At 42.4% G+C, this 17,161-nt stretch overlaps 1 protein-coding gene across 2 annotated transcripts in view; it reads left to right on the top strand.

Annotated features, from left to right (window-relative positions):
• WDR7 (WD repeat domain 7) overlaps nucleotides 1-17,161 on the top strand; it is a 356,850-nt gene that overhangs the window by 131,555 nt on the left and 208,134 nt on the right. For both annotated transcript variants that reach the window (XM_066602521.1, XM_066602523.1), the window contains one exon: nucleotides 7,121-7,234. In XM_066602521.1, coding sequence (XP_066458618.1) covers nucleotides 7,121-7,234 — 114 coding nt within the window. The remainder of the gene's footprint in view (nucleotides 1-7,120; nucleotides 7,235-17,161) is intronic.

Genomic DNA, 17,161 nt, shown 5'->3' with positions numbered 1-17,161 from the left:
TCGTGTTCTCTCTCTCTCTCTTTGGCGTCTCGTTCTCTCTCTCTCTCTCTCTCTCTCTCTCTCTCTCTCTGGCGTCTCGTTCTCTCTCTCTCTCTCTCTCTGGCGTCTCGTTCTCTCTCTCTCTCTCTCTGGCGTCTCGTTCTCTCTCTCTCTCTCTCTCTGGCGTCTCGTTCTCTCTCTCTCTCTCTCTCTCTGGCGTCTCGTTCTCTCTCTCTCGCTCTCTCTTTGGCGTCTCGTTCTCTCTCTCTCTCTCTCTCTCTCTCTCTGGCGTCTCGTTCTCTCTCGCTCTCTCTCTCTCTCTCGTTCTCTCTCTCTGGCGTCTCGTTCTCTCTCTCTCGCTCTCTCTCTGGCGTCTCGTTCTCTCTCTCTCGCTCTCTCTTTGGCGTCTCGTTCTCTCTCTCTCTCTCTCTCTCTCTCTCTCTCTCTCTCTCTCTCTCTCTCTCTCTCTCTCTCTCTCTCTCTCTCTCTCTCTCTCTCCGGCGTCTCGTTCTCTCTCTCTCTCTCTCTCTGGCGTCTCGTGTTCTCTCTCTTTGGCGTCTCGTTCTTTCTCTCTCTCTCTCTCTTTGGCGTCTCGTTCTTTCTCTCTCTCTCTCTCTTTGGCGTCTCGTTCTTTCTTTCTCTCTCTCTCTCTCCTCAGAGTGTGTCTCTCTCTCTCTCTCCTCAGCGTGTCTCTCTTTCCTCTGCATCTCTTTCTCTTTCCTCAACCTTTCTTTCTTTCGCTTTCACTTTCTTTCTCTTTCACTCTTTCTTTCTCTTTCACTTTCTCCCTCGCTTTCTCTTTCTATCTCCCTCTCATTCTCCCTCTCTTTTACTCTTTCTCCCTCTCTTTTACTCTTTCTCCCTCTCTTTTACTCTTTCTCCCTCTCTTTCACTCTCTCTCTTTCACGCTCGCTTTCACACTCTCGCTTTCACTTTTTCACCTTCTCTCTCTCTTTCACCCTTTCTCTCGCTTTCAATCTCTATTTCTCTTTCACCTCTTTTTCACTCTTTTTTTCACACGCTCTTTTTCGTGCGCTCTCTTTTGCGCGCGCTCTTTCCTCTGAGAGTGCAGTGTGTTTTGTGAGAAGAATGCATTGCGGTCCTTAAAAAATTTCATGTGTTTGATATTTCAGTAAGAAAATAGAATCTCCTCTCATTAAACTCGCTTGTGGTCTATGAGTGTGCGAAACAATATTGTTAACTCACCCATAGGAAATATTTGGCAAATTTTCTGCAGAATTGCATAGATAAATAGGCCATGCTGCCATCTCTGTATCTCACAGCATCGCTGGAAGGAAGATCGCACATGTAACTGGACACCTTTAATATATTGGCTTCTATTTCCATGCGAGTATTGTGCGTCTCGCAACGCACAAAACTCGTACAAGAAAATCATTTGCTTAGGCTGCATGAAAATCGTCCGCTTAGGCTGCCTGTCCACGGGCGATGATCCTGTGTGGATCATCACGTTGTGTGAAGCTTTCTATAGCGTTGCTGTGATAAGCGCAGCGTCCACTAGTGGAGAGTCATAGCGATTCTCCGCTTGCGGGATCTAAATCGTGGCCTGCCGCGATTCTCCATGGTTAGACCTGGCAGCGCTCCCCCTCGTCCCCTGCGGCGGGGTACCGCTGGCGATATTCCGTCACGGCTGTGGACAGGGGCCTTCAATACAACCTCTTCCTCATATATTTTTATTGACTGTATGCTTGTTTATATTTCGTATTCCTTTCCTATTAACATAATAAAAGGATACAAACAGGTGATTTTCCTCCATTTGTTCTGTAATCTGCAGTAATAATAATGTGATTCCCGTTTCCAGAACATTTTACTTCACAATAGAGAAATAATGTAAAAATAGTTTCTGCTCTTCATCTTCCCTTCAATCCCTTGTAGGAATGAAACTGTGATTTGTGTAGCAGACATTGTAGCTCCCCATTGTGGTTGTAGAATGTTATGTTCTTGGCGGCTCTTCTGCCCCGTAACCCTGTGTGTTTTTGCCTTTTCATGCTAATGTTTAGCCCTTTATTCCGCGCTCACGATAAACTGAAGAGGCTTGTAGATTGTCAATCAATATTTGCACATCAGATTTAAACAAAAAAGGGCAGAGTCCCCCCCCCCCCCCCCCCCTCACAGGCAGTTTACAATATTTTTGAGAATCCAGAGAGCAATTTCTCCCCGTCCTCCCCATTTAATGGCCGCATTCTTTTCTCCTCTGCTATCACTTAGGAGCTTGTATTGAATTTACAATAAAATAAAAAGAAGTGACCTCTGGTAAAACCCTGGAGATCAACAATATCAGTCTCGGTTATGCACATGTTAAATTGTTCCAATGCAAGAGGCGGAAAAAAAAAAAATCTCCGAACCTGCCTCGTTTTATTGGGATTGATCAGGATGTGACCCGAGCCGTTTGTACGAGACCGCAATATTAATAATCATCAGCAATATCCTGCAGAGTGAGGAGTGACGGAGCAACGCGCGGGGTGCGATTAATACTCAACCCTAGTGCACTAAAACAAATGCCTTAGCAGTTTTAAATGGGGTTTTATTTTAACCCCTTAATGATGTAGACCCCCCCTATTTTTATTTTTTTCCCAAAATTCAAAAATACATAACTTTTTTTTATTTATCCATCAGCGTCGATGTCGGCGGGCTTGATACTTGCAGGACGAGTTGTATATTTCAATGGTAATGTTTAGTGTACCATATAATGTACTGAAAAACATTAGCAATTTCTAAGTGCAGCTTCATTGAAAAAAATGTAATTCTGCCATCTTTGCGGGTGGGTGTGGTGGGGAGGGGGGTTTACGGCATGCACAAAAATAACATGATAACTTTATTCTGTGAGTCAGTACAATTATGGTGATTTTTTTTGCTGTGCTAGTTTTAAAAATAAAATACCGTTGGAGAAAAATATAGCAGAATTACTTTTTCCTGCCATCTTCTGACAGCTATGGCATTTTTTTGACATCAACATAGTTTTTGATTACTTTTTTTGGGGGGGGGGGGGAGGGGGGATGGGATGTCCAAAAAAGCGCAATTCTGGCATTGTGCATTTTTTTCTGATGAACTTTTCTTTGAAGAATACCAAATATGCTTTTGGCTTTTCTGTTTTTGATCTTTTTAATTATAAATATGGGAAAAGGAGGCGTCTTTCAAAATTTTATTGGCTTTTTTTTATAATAATTTATAATACTGTTTTGAAACTAATTTTTGTATTGTTTTCTTTAGTTTCCATAGGGGACTTGAACTTGCGATTGTTTGGATAATCCAATACCATAGTATTGCATTATGCTTCATTCTAGCAGGCAGTTTATCAAGCCAGGCCTGTGGCATGGCTTAATGGTAGAGATGAGCGAGCCTACTCAGCCACGTCCCTTTTTCGCTCGAGTGCCGCGATTTTCGAGTACTTCCGTACTCGGGCGAAAAGATTCGGGGGGTGCCGTGGGTGAGTGGGGGGTTGCAGCGGGGAGTGGGGGGGAGAGAGAGAGAGAGCGGGCTCCCCCCTGTTCCCCGCTGCTACCCCCCGCGCCGCCACTCCCCCCGAATCTTTTCACCCGAGTACTGAAGTACTCGAAAATCGCGGTGCTCGATCGAGTAAATACTCGAAACGAGTAGATTCGCTCATCTCTACTTAATAGGCAATCAGCCATGGTAGCCCTGAAAGCCTTCAGAAGGCCAAGAGCTGCCACGGTAACCAAACAATACCTCGCAATCTCATCAAGGGGGAAAGGGCATTGGAGATCCCCAAATAACGATCTGGGCATTTAAACGCCACTGTACGAATTAAAAGCATTTAAAGGATTATCAACCGTAATCAGCATGCATGCTGATTGCGGCTGTTGCAAGTGGGTGGCAGCTCTCTGAAACAGCTGGCAGCCGCCGTTAATCGAGCCGAATTGGCTGCTGATCCTGCTCCATACATACCTTGCATTCCCATGACGTAAATGTACGTCCTGGGGCTTGAGGGGGTTAAAAGCTGTTGTGGCAGAATTATATTTATATTATTTTTGTTTCAATTTTTTTTTTTATTTATTGCATTAATTTTCTTAAAATGCGTTTTACAGGGAATGTGTAATCAGAAAAATGACCTCTTGTATATATCAACATTTTATTTTAGACATTTTATAAAAATATTTTTGGTGATTTTGTTTGTTTGTTTGTTTTAACTTCATTTTGTTTTCAGTTTCACTATCTATATTTAAAAATATCCTCAAATATTGCAGTTTTCACACTGACCGCTAAAGGCCCTTTTACATGCAACGATTATCACTCAAAATTCGTCCAAGCGGCCAAAGTGATAATGGTTGCATGTAAAAGTGAAACCATTGCTCACTTGTTGTTAGCACTCCTTTAAGCTGACTTTTCTGTGAGCTGAAACGACCTCGTTAACACTCGCGGGATTGCTGGCTTCTCGTGCTGTGTGAAAGCTTCCCATAGGAAGTGCTGACTGAGAAGCCAGTGAGCGGCCGGCAACTAGCTACTGTCCTCTCTTTAATTTTTCCTAAAACAGAGGCGACTAACAGAATTTTGGCTTAAAACTTGTCGTGGTAAACACTTCTGTAAAGGCATACTGTTGTGGAGTTGGATCATTGAAGAATTCCTTGTTTCTTTCTATATTTTCAACCTCTGTCTCCTTTATAAAACCTTTTCACTATCTTTCTCCTTTAATCTGCTTTCCCTATCCTTCTTTATATGTCTATAACCCTTTTCTTACGTCTTTCTTCTCTTACTACAATTCTTCTTCCTATATCTTTGTCATTACTGTAATCTTTCCTTGTACTCACTACACCTCTTCCTTCTCACAGCACTGTAAAATCCTCTTTCTTCTTCCTGCTCTTACTTGATCTTCTCTCTTTTCTCTCCAACCGCTGAATCTTCACTAACTAATTTTCCTAACAGGAATCCTAACTGGCAACCTGTGTGGGACTTTCCCTTATTTTCCCCCAATCATGGGCCTCCTTTGTCACTCCACTGTCTGCCAGCCAATCCCATTGTTGCCATACAGCAGATTAGCCAATGAGATTAGGGCAGCTGTCAGCCAATGAAGGAGCAGGGCACTTGTCAGACAGATTTTCAGTAGCATTCACATCTCCAATCTCTAAAATCTCTATCATTATAAGCTTTTAAAAGCATATACTCAAATATAAAACATTACCATATTAAACATTATGTAGTGCGCACTCGGGGCCACTACAAGAGAAGTGCAGAGAGCAGAAAATATTAGAACAAAACCAAGAAGGAGGGGAACGGGAAGTCTGACTCTAAACTTAAACATGATGAGAACCTAGCTAAAGGTGGAGCACTTGCCCTGATTATGGCAACCCCATGTCAGGAACCTATGATGATCCTGACTCTCCATTGTTGGAAAACAGGAATAATGTTTGCTGCAAGAAATACCAATATATATGGTGTGGCTGTAAGATACACAATGAACCAGATAAAACACCGACGAGTCAGGAGATAGCTTTAACACCAAACAGACTTATCTGAAAGTGCAACAGGACAGGAACCACCAAGTAGATCAGAAACGTCATCAGAGTAGAAGTGTAACAGGCGTCCTCAATGGGGAGGAACCAGAATAAATGTGTACAGACAAGCGCTCATTGGCTGGCTGGAACACATGCTTTCCAGCCGACCAATCCATCCACACACCAGCAAAGAAGTGCTCATGTCCACTTCCCACACAAGAATCACTCTGAGCAAGCGCTGGTATGTGGATCATGTGGGCCAGGCCTGACGTCACCCAGTCCTGATCCAACATGGCTGGTGAGCCATGACAGCATGGAGCAAAACACAGTCTTCATGACCAACTTTCTTGTGCTTTGTATGAAAGGCTCAATATGCTCCATTAAGAGTCAGTACTACCTGAGTAGTGAATCATAGAATGCTAGATTTGGAAGGGGCCAATAGGGTCTTCGGGTCCAACCTCCTGCTCAGTACATGAGGCTTAATGCCATTCCATTTACTAGTTTGATCACCTCCCTTGTGTCCCACAGCAGCTCTATTATGTCATTCTTATACACTGGAGCACTAGGAGTCTGTCTGCTGATGGATATAGATGTAAAATGATGTTCTCTACATGTTGATGTTCATATATGCCTCTCAGGATGGATTGTATTTGGCTTAGAAGCAGCTTCCTGGCACTGACCACACGTTTTGTGTTCACATTGACGTCCATGTAAGGCCACTGCTGTCATGCCAGGCCTTCCCTTCGGATCAATTTAAACCTGATATAGAAGAAAAGAAAAAAAAAAAAATGTGTTGCCAATGACGCCATTTTACAAATTACTCCATTAAAACATGAAGCCCCATTGTTTGGATAGTTTTTTCCCCCTTTTAGGAGTTTATTTGTAACGGAGCAGACATACACACAGAATTATTTATCTTACATCAAGGAAGGTCAAGTGCAATATTATTAGTTTTATCTTTTATTTATATGGAGCTGACATGTTGTGCAGCGCTGTTCAAAGGTCATTATTCATGTCTTTGTGGTCAGTGCGCAGCACCCCTGTGTCAGCGCTCTACGTATTACGGATTAAGAATGTATGAGCAGCATCTGCGGGACAGGAAGAATTTTATCTGAACCACGTAATCATCTGATCTCACATTTATTATGAATGTCCGGAGATCTGAGACCCAACGCGTCCCCTGAGATTCTAACTATCAGGGATTTCTAATTAATTAAAAGGCTGAAAAAATTGTTTTTTCTTTCTTTTTTTTTTTTTTTAAGTTTTACAAATTTATTTTTGCTTTTGTATATTTTTTTTTTAAACTTGCACCTTGTTGTTTCTTATATTCTATTTTTTTAGAATTTTTTTATATTATATTTCTTGTATTTTAAATTAATTTTGTATTTTTGAATTTGGGAATTTATCTTTAAAGATTTTATATAATATATTTTTTGTTGTGTTATATTCTTGATAGCTTTTAATAATTTGGGTCATTTTTGTTCTACTTTTATACTTTTTTTGTTTTCACTTTTGGACTCTATTTTAGTATTTTATGTAATATATTTTGATTTCGTAACTTTTTTTATACTTTGTACTTTTTTCTTTTGATGGGTTTAGGATAGCTTATATTGTGTTGGTAATTTGAGCTATTTTATGTTCTAATTTTTATTTTTTTATTTTTCCTTTTCCAGCTGGAGTGACAGCTGAATCCATACAGGCTGGCAGCGCTAGTCCTGATTCTGCAGGGTCAGAGGTGAAAGTTCAGGAGGAAGAGCACGATCTGGTGGATGATGATCTTGCAGCAGGTAATTAGTTTTTTTTGCTTCCTAACGTTGATATTTCTGTCCTGTAGATTGCTTTAGAACAACCCCTTTATCCATGAGATTCAGTAGACAAAACTGAACCCCCCCCCAAAATTGTGAATGATGTAAATAGTGTTTTCTGATATAACCTTCCAACATGGCACTCTCCACCTGATTTGTCTAGCAATCTCTAGTCTTTTTTTCTTTCTCTCCATCTGTCTATCTGTCTGTTGTGTGTGTTTGTATATGTATACGCAGTATATGTGTATGTATATACAGTATATGCGCATGTGTTATAAAATATCCGTCTTTCAATGTTCCTCTAAATAAGATGGTTTAGAGACCGGAAACCAAGACCAGACATTACTTGATCAGAGTCTGTTTGAAGGGGTATTACGGGACTTTTACTATTGATGAACTAACCTCAGGACAGGTGGTCACTGGTTGATCGTCAGGAGTCCAGCATTCTGGATCTCTGCTACTTAACTGATCTTTTGGCTTGCTGTCTTTGCAGGGGCCTGGGCAATATGTGTGGTCAGGGCCAGACATGTAATAGATAGCTTCACTCCTGAGGATAGTTCATCAGTAGGAAAAGTCCCAGACAAGCACCTTTAATCATCAGTAGTAACTTTGATAGGAGTTTATGTCCACCGTTGTGTGGTTAAGTCCATGTGATTACATCATACAGGAAGTTCTGGTTGAGTCAAGTAGAGAAGGTGTCGTCGAAACTGGATTCAGACATTTTATTGCTATGAAATTGTCCCAGTGGGGTGAATCTGTTATCTAGTGATAAATATGGGTAAAAAGAAATGTAAAACTGACTATTTTTTAAAGGGGTTTTCTGTCCTATTTTTCACTGATGACTTATCCCAGCTGAACGTCCAGCCTGCTGTTCAGTCATAAACGGACAGGAGAGGAAGTGCATGTGCTAGCTTCACTCCCATTGAAATCAATGGGAGAGCCACGCTACAATGGCACTTGCCACAACTGCACTTCCTACTCCTCTACTGGTCAGGACTGGATGTAATGTCCTTCATTTCCATTAAAATCAATGGGGAACCCACACGGCACTTCGACTGAATATGACGTCCTTACCAGCAGATGAACAGGAAGTGCTGTGGCAGCGCAGTTATCCCATTGATTTCAAAAGTAGTAAAGCCAAAACACGTACTTCCTGTGCTGACGGCTAAAGACTACATCCGGCCCAATGCACTATATTGCTGACTAGATGATCGGCCGATAGACAGGAGGCCCAAGCAGCAGAACCTTATCTATCAACTATTAATGGCCTATCCAAATTGGGTAAATGTAAGAAATGCAAAATAGGGCAGACAACCACTTTAAACAGGTATTCCTATCCAGAGCATTTCCTGTGGATGTACCATACTCGCAGCTAGTATTACTGGCTCACTTACAGAGCGGCCAGCAGGGGGCGGGGAGGCTGCAGGAGATTTCACTCCTCGCTCTCCCCCACTTTTCTCTATTGACTTAAAATAGCGGCCATTTAACACTGCTGCATAAACTATGGACAATGAGCTGAACAGTGATCGTTTAGTATAAATAGCAGCCGTTGAGTACTGAACAGCCCCTATATTAAGTCAATGGAGAGGGGCGGGGGAGCGCGAGGAGAGAAATCTCCTCCAGCCGCCCCGCTGTGAGGCAGCAATACTAGCTCCTGTGCAGCAGCACGGGAACAAGTATGTGCGAGGACGAGTGTCGGGCATTCTTAAATAGGCCTTAAGAAAAGAAGCTGCACTCAACAGTTAAGGCCTGTTTACTCGCAAAGATAATCTTTCAAACAAATGAAAGATTGAAAGATTTAGCAATCTATTTGCATGGCCTCCAGGAGCTGTTTGCAGAGCCCAGTGTGTGATCAAACACACTCCCAGCTGTGTAAACAGCTGCTGCAGATTCCATTGTATTAACAAGCTGCAGCGATAACCGCATGCGGTCTATTGAGAGATAAATGTGTTTGCTTTATCTCTCAGCAGCTCAAGGATGGATTTTAAGTTCATCTTAAAAGCATTGCTCAAACGAAAAGTACATGATACCTTTGTTTACATGTAACGATTATCGCTGATTTTCAGTCGGTTGAACGGATTTTGAGTGCTAATCGTTACATGTAAATGGGTCTTTAAGTTCTCTGCAGCTTCAGCACTGCTGCATTTTGATTACATAATGTGACTGCATACCCTGGATGGCAGAAGACTGCTGACGCCAATGATGGGCTGCATCAATCAGTTGGGTGTACAAGAATGTCACTGCTGCAGACATATAAACAAATCTCGGCAGGGAGGGCTGGTGTTGTGGAAGATGCAGAGTGTAGCTTATTTTGTTCTAAGGCTTCTGCCAAATAACTCCAATTTTTTATATCGGACAAGCCTTTTACATTTTACTGAGTGTTCAAAAAAGTTATGTACTCATGGGAAAGGAGAGTGACAACAAGTAAGGCTGCTATTACATTATGTACAGAGGGTTGTCATCCAACATTTTTTATGTCCTCAAACCAGACATTCCTAGTAACTAAGTCAACTAATAGAAGTGTAACAACCCAACAGAAGAGGACCTAATAATAGAACATTTTGAGTTAAGAGATAGGAGACCCTCATTTGAGACCTCCATCACTTAGCCTGTGTAGTTACTATGTGCGTCCATCTCACAGAAGGGTCGGCAGGAATGTGCAATATAGACAACTACTGAATTCACCACGTAATGCTTTCTTTTTCCTGTGGAGGCACTGCAGGAAATTACAGGTGATCATTGAAGGTGGGGGTGGGGGTGGGGGGGGGGGGGTCCCAGAACTGGAATTTGTTTTTCAATGGTTTTCAAGGTTTTCAGTTGACCCTTCTCACAAAAATGGATTCCTAATGAACAACTCCTTCCGTACTCTTTAAAATCTACTAATCTAGAAGTATATTTTTCATCCTTTTTATATTGATTTAGTTAAATCTTGAGATTGCTTTGGACCAGAATTAATTTAGTTTTTAAGTTGTTGTGGTCCTTTCTTAACTCTTTATGTAGCCTGTTGATATAGTTGTCCGCTGTACTTTGCCATAATGCATTGTTTCAGTTAAGATGAGATCCATATAACAAGCTTCTCTTCTTAAAAGGATTATATTGTATACCATACCTTTGGGAGGCCGAAAACTTCTGGTAGTCTAATGAAGTCCCCTGACAGTTAAAAGGCCATCATTATTTTTAGGCTGTCTTCTGGCTGTGTGCTTCATTTTTAACCCCCACCCTTATAGATTGAAGTATTGCGCTATATACTTTTGTAAGGTTTGGCCAGTGGAACACTTATTTACATGCTTAAAAAAAATCTGATACCTTTTTTCCTTAGTTAACACAATCACTTTATGATAATCTAGCTAGCAGGTGGCTGTCTCCTCCGGAGGGTAACCTTCCGGTAGTTGGCATTAAAGGGAATTTGGTTTAGAATGCAGCCCCACAGAGACGAGGAGTTGTCCATAATTTGTGTTAAAATCACTGCATTTCTGGGACTTGGGGGTAACATCAATAATTCCTTATGGGGTATAAAATGTGAGACCATCACAAAAAAACCAAAACCCATAGTTCGCAATTTTTGTAATTATTTCCCAAGATCACTTGCAATTTTTTTGCTCATAGGAAACCATTGACGTTCTGGCGAGTCACATTAATTCTGCTATTTGACCATGAATTGCTAGTGGCGTTCTTCCTCTGTTGAACGTTATCCTAAGCAAAAAGTAGTTAAAATAAAAATAATACAAAAGAAAGTTTTGACAAAGTGACAAATATTTGACACTCTGGTGTTCCATTTATCAAAAGGGAACCCATCAATTAGCTATAAGCACCATAAACTAAGTTATGTTTATAGTTTAGGTGAAGTGGAGTCCAAGGAGCTGTGTTTCATACTTGCTGGTCCCCTGTTTCTGTGGTGTCCCCCCGGCTAAGGTGGAGCCTGCACTTTTTCAGAAGGCTATGTATGCACCCTCCCATAGAGATGAATGGGAGTGCATGTGCATAGAGTCAAGCTGGTGTGCATACACTGACTTCGCAGGTATGAGGGACCGGGTGAGTATGAAAAGAGGCTCCTTGGACTCCACGTCACCTAAACTAGAAGCATCATTACTTAGTTCATGGGGCTTATAGTTGATGACAGGTTCCCTTTAATAAAGACTATTATAGAAGGGCTGATGCACACAACCCTGCAGAATATGGTGGCGCTTGATTTGGTGCCACAAAGTGAAGAGATATGGGGGGAGTGTATGGTACCAGAAATGGCGTAAATAAGTTACACATTTTAGCTCCAAAAGTCCAGCTTTCCACATTTATGTTGGCTCACAATAGTGAGCGTGTGCCCGCCCCATCCTGATGGATATATGTATAGTTTACACCGTAAATCTGCCATAAATTATATCAAAAATCTACTTCAGCTCATAGCCAGTGTAGATTTCTCTTTAGGCCAGCTGAAGACCCGAGATGCACCCAATGTATGAAGAGTCCACATGGTCCTTGCCATTTCTAGCATTTAGAGGAACGTTGGCACGAGGAGGCGGGTTCAGTGTATTGTACAACGCCTCGACACACTCCGACTCATATTGCCTGATGGTGTTCTATCATTTCATGAGACCCAGTGTTATCACAGGGGTGTGATATGAATTAGAGGAAGCATACACATCAATGTTCACATCATAAAGGGCTCCTTTCATGGAACTATTATTGTTCAAACAAATCACTGAATTGTTTGAATTTGAATGAATCGTCCAATGTAAACCCAGCCAGCGGCTGAATGAGAATTCATTCACTTATCGTGCATTTTATGCAAGCATAGAAATTATCATTAGCTCGTTTGCCGATAATTCGGGTTAAACACCAATCGTTCAGTCGTTCTCAGCCACTTATACAGTGAACCGAACGATCTTGTAAATAAAAGATATTTAATATTTTTACATATTTAATATTAAATGGCACCTATAACTTAAAAAAGGAGCATTGTAACTTTAAAAATGTCTACTATTTTGTAGTAGCTCTCTGCTCAGGGTAATAGTGGGGTCCCAAGCAGGGAGGAAGCCTTTTAAGAAAATCATCTGTCCTTAATAAGGACATATCCAGTGCCTTGTCTAGCATGTGATATTGTCTTGTAGTTGTATAAGTAGTGTGTGCAACATTTGTAGCAGGACCTAATGGGGTTGTCCGACTTCTAGCTGTGGCCCTAGTTTGGTACTGCAGGCTGAGTCTTGCTGAAGTGAATGGGACTCTGCCTGCTATACCAACCAGGACCACTGCGCAATGTACGGAGCTGTCTGCTTCATGCCGGAAAACATTTAGAGATGGGACAACCCATTTAAGGAGTATTCATACTCTGCTCTTTTATCTATTGTAGACTTCCATGTTCTATGCAAAAACCTATATAGGGATGGAGATGGAGACCTCTTTTGTCTCCATTCACTTGATCTTCTTGTCCCATTTCTAGCTGTTGTGTTGCAGACAGCGCCATACACTGCACAGTGGCCCAGGTTGGAACTGTATTATCATACTCGTTATTTGCAATATAGTAATATATGTAAATCTGTCCTATCGAGAAAAAATTGTCTTATTGAAGCAAAAAATGCCATCCAGCCATCTTGAGATCTTCTTATCCAAACCTAGACCTAAATCAATGGAAAATAATTACATTTTTGCCTTAAAATGAATAGTTTTAACAGAAAGCAAAGCAGATGGGAGGCTGGCAGAAAAAAAAAAAAAACAGTTTGATTGAGACAATTTCAAGCTCGCCCGGGCCGACTTCAGAATACGATGCAGCTCTTTTCTTTATCTCGTCTTCTCTAAAGCTAATATCTATTGATCTCCTTTCCAAAGTAATGCCTACGTGCAGCGGTCAACAAGAGGCTCAGCCCGCCAACGGAGGGTTCACCAAACACTTACATTTATCCACAGATTCTTTTTTTTTTTTTTTTTTTAGACCGATCACTTTCACATTAATCCTTTTAAGGATTAATGCATTTCAGTTTAGACAGTAAAGAAAAAAAATACTGAAAAAAAAAAACTAGGAAAGCCGAAGCCGTTTACAGGAAAATAGCTTAATTGCTGCTACCGTATTACATGTGTTCGGAGCGGGGGAGAAATGTCTGCCTTGCATTTTAAATATTTATAGTCTTTGAATTATCTGTTTTCTGTCATGATCAACTTTAATGTAGTATCTAATCTTTCTAAAATAGGTTTTAATTTGTGTTTTATATTCTCCCCTTGCAGTAAATCGCCTCATATGTACAGTTGCATTATAGCCGTATAATAGAGCCATCATCTGTTATTAATGATATTTAATTTTTTTCGGAAATTAAACAAAAAATTATTAAAGGTTAAAACAAAGAAAAATTGAAAGTGGTGGGTGGTCACATGCCGTTGATTGTGCACATGGCTGCTCAGCCACTTGCAGGCATGTGACCACCCGCCGCTTCTTCAAGGATCCATGCGGCGGGCACTAGGTCTACAGCCCTAGACAGAGAGCTGGCAAGATAGGTGAGAATTGAATTTCTCTTTATTTTAATCCTTTATATATAATTTTTAATGTCCCGAAAAACTTCTTTAAACGTCCAGCCTTTTAAGGGTTAATTCATACATGGTAGATATGTTTGTACAGAAATTTGTGCTGCTGCCCCACTTATCTAAATGGGGTTTGAAACAAAAATCAATGCACATACTGCAAAAACAAGCCCATGCAAAAATATGGAGTGGAGTTTTCAGTTGCAAAAATTTCTGCAGCGTTTGAGTTCACCATAATGAGATGACTCTGCAGATTCTGTCCCTGCCTACACAGCAAAACTGTGTAGAAAAAGGGAGTTTCTGAACACAGGGAATGTTATATTGTGTGTGCTTCAGAGGCCATTTAACAACTGCAACATCAGGATTTTTTTTATGTGGATAATGGCTCACACCCACAGGCATTTTATTCTCTCTTGCACTGCAAGAGCAAATGAACACTCGCCTCGCAGCGCAAGAAAAACGCTGTAATATCCCCAGTGTTTTTACAATGGGGCCAGCGGCAGCAGCGCCAGCCCCATTGAAAACATAGGGAGAATACCGCAGACTTCTGCCACAGCTGTGACAGTTGTGGCAGAAGTCCCGCATGCTATCCCATTGCTTTCAATGGGGTCGGCGCTGCTGCTGCCGGCTCCATTGAAAGCAGTGGTTCTTGGCAGCCCCCGCAGAATGGTTTTCGGGGAAGGGCTTGAAATATAAGCCCTTCCTTAAAAATCATCATTAGCTGGTTAAAAACCCCCCCAAAAAAGCATTTACTCACCTCTCCGCTGCTGCTATCAGCACTCCCCCGTGGAGAACGACTGATAAAACTGATCACTAAAATCAAGCTCACTTGGTTTTAATGATTAGCAAAAAGAGCCCGAAATGCGGGTGCCCCGGCCCATTTACAAGCACTGATTATTGCTGAAACGATCGCCGATGAGCGAAGTTTTAGCGATAATCGTCCAGTGTAAATGGGCCTTTACAGTCATATGGGTTTGTGTAGGTTTCTTCAGTTTTTCCTTGCACGTGTCCTAATTGGTTGATTTCCTATAGAATAGGCAATATTTTAGCTATAATAGGGGGAAATTGCATTGTTAGCCTTATTGGATACAGGGACTAATGTGAGTGATCATCTTTATACAGCATGTTGGGCTTATATAAAAAATAGAGATGAGCGAACGTGCTCGGCCACGCCCCTTTTTCGCCCGAATACCGCGATTTTCGAGTACTTACGTACTCCGGCGAAAAAATTCGGGGGTCGCCGTGGCGGCGCGGGGGGTTGCAGCGGGGAGTGGGGGGGAGAGGGAGAGAGAGAGGGCTCCCCCCTGTTCCCCGCTGCTACCCCCCACGCCGCCACGCCTCTCCCCGCCCCCCGGCGCACCCGAGTACTTTTCACCCGAGTAGTGAAGTACTCGAAAATCGCGGTGCTCGATTGCGAAATCGCCCTTACCGAGTACGTTCGCTCATCTCTAATAAAAAACAATACATTATAGACCATCCTGGTGGAGCATTGAGATTCAGTGCAATGTAGATTTACTCTTTGTAAAAAAAAAAAGAAAATCAAGCGTCTAGTTGTTGTTTTATACAAAACTCTGCATAGTTACATATCAGATATGCAAATTATTAGAGTTGTGGCATAATTATATGAACGTCTTGCCACCTGAGACCCCAAAAGTGGTTCCATCCTTGGTCTATAAAAAGGCTTATTGTGTTTAATGGTCTCTTCTTGAGTAGAGCTTGTTGGCCACTAGACGCCTCTACAACATATTGGTATGTGAGAAATTTGATGGTCGTATTGATGAATTTCCGCTACCTGGGCCGGTTTGACCGAACTATTAGGAGTCTGTGGGACCAATGGATGTGTGAGGGCACACATAAGGCGACTGGGCTTAGGACGTCCTCGACAGATGAAAGGATTGGCTGATCATCCAACAAGCACAACCAGCTCCTATTGCTTCATTGTCCGCCATACAGAGACAGGGGACATCATTGATACAGATCCCCCCTGTCTGTTGGAACCGTTTCCAGGTGCTTGGCTGCAGGACATTTGATCTCACAGCGTCCATTACATGTTCTGTCTTTGACATCCACCCATCAGTGCTTCCTTTTGCAGTGGTGGCATGGACAATGACACTGGACTGCTACAGAGTGGAATTGAGTTGTCTTCAGTGACGAATCCAGGTTTAGTTTGGGCAGTAATGACGGCCGTGTTCATGTTTGGAGACCTCGGGGTGAGCGCCTCAGTCCTGCCTTTGTTGCCCCCACTACTGGTGTGATGATCTGGAGGGCATCACATACAACAGTCAGTCCCCCCTACTAGTGGTAGGAGGGACAAGGACAGCTCAGCAATATGTTGAGCATATTTGTGTTCCTGCAGCCATTTGTGTTCCTCTCATGGCGGCCTTCAAGAGGCTTCCAGCAGGATAATACTCGGCCGCACACACAAAGGGGTCAAAGGAATGTCCCCACAACATTGTTACACATTCCATGGTTGCCGGTCACCAGATTTATCAACAATAGAACATGTATGGAACCATCTGGGACACCAACTTGGACAGCCTACAAGTTTGCACGATTTAGAGGTTCAGTTGCAACAAATGTCGGTCGATAGGCTGCAGGATATTTAATGGAACCTGTATGCCTCCATGTCCACCTGTATCACATCTTGAATCCAAGCTATAGGCGGTACAACAAAGTACTAGAGCCTCCATGCCTGTCAGTATTATATCTTGTATTCAAGCTAGAGGCGGTACAACAGGGTACTAGAGCCTCCACGCCCGCCTGTATCACATCTTGTATACAAACTAGAGGCGGTACAACAGGGTGCTAGAGCCTCCATGCCCACCTGTATCACATCTTGTATCCAAGCTAAAGGCGGTACAACAGGGTACTAGAGCCTCCATGCCTGCCCGTATCACATCTTGTATACAAACTAGAGGCGGTACAACGGTACTAGAGCCTCCATGCCCCCCGTATCACATCTTGTATCCAAGCTAGAGATGGTACAACAGGGTACTAGAGCCTCCATGCCCCCCGTATCACATCTTGTATCCAAGCTAAAGGCGGTACAACAGGGTACTAGAGCCTCCATGCCTGCCCGTATCACATCTTGTATACAAACTAGAGGCGGTACAACGGTACTAGAGCCTCCATGCCCCCCGTATCACATCTTGTATCCAAGCTAGAGATGGTACAACAGGGTACTAGAGCCTCCATGCCCCCCGTATCACATCTTGTATCCAAGCTGAAGGCGGTACAACAGGGTACTAGAGCCTCCATGCCCACCTGTATCACATCTTGTATTCAAGCTAGAGGTGATACAGCTGGGTAATAGAGCCTGCAGGCCTGCCCATATCACATCTTGTATCAAAGCTAGAGGCGGTACAATAGGGTGCTAGAGCCTCCATACCTGTACATATCACATCT

Source organism: Eleutherodactylus coqui, chromosome 5, assembly GCF_035609145.1.
Source record: "Eleutherodactylus coqui strain aEleCoq1 chromosome 5, aEleCoq1.hap1, whole genome shotgun sequence".
NCBI classification, from domain to species: domain Eukaryota; kingdom Metazoa; phylum Chordata; class Amphibia; order Anura; family Eleutherodactylidae; genus Eleutherodactylus; species Eleutherodactylus coqui.
This window is presented reverse-complemented; position numbering and strand designations above follow the sequence as displayed.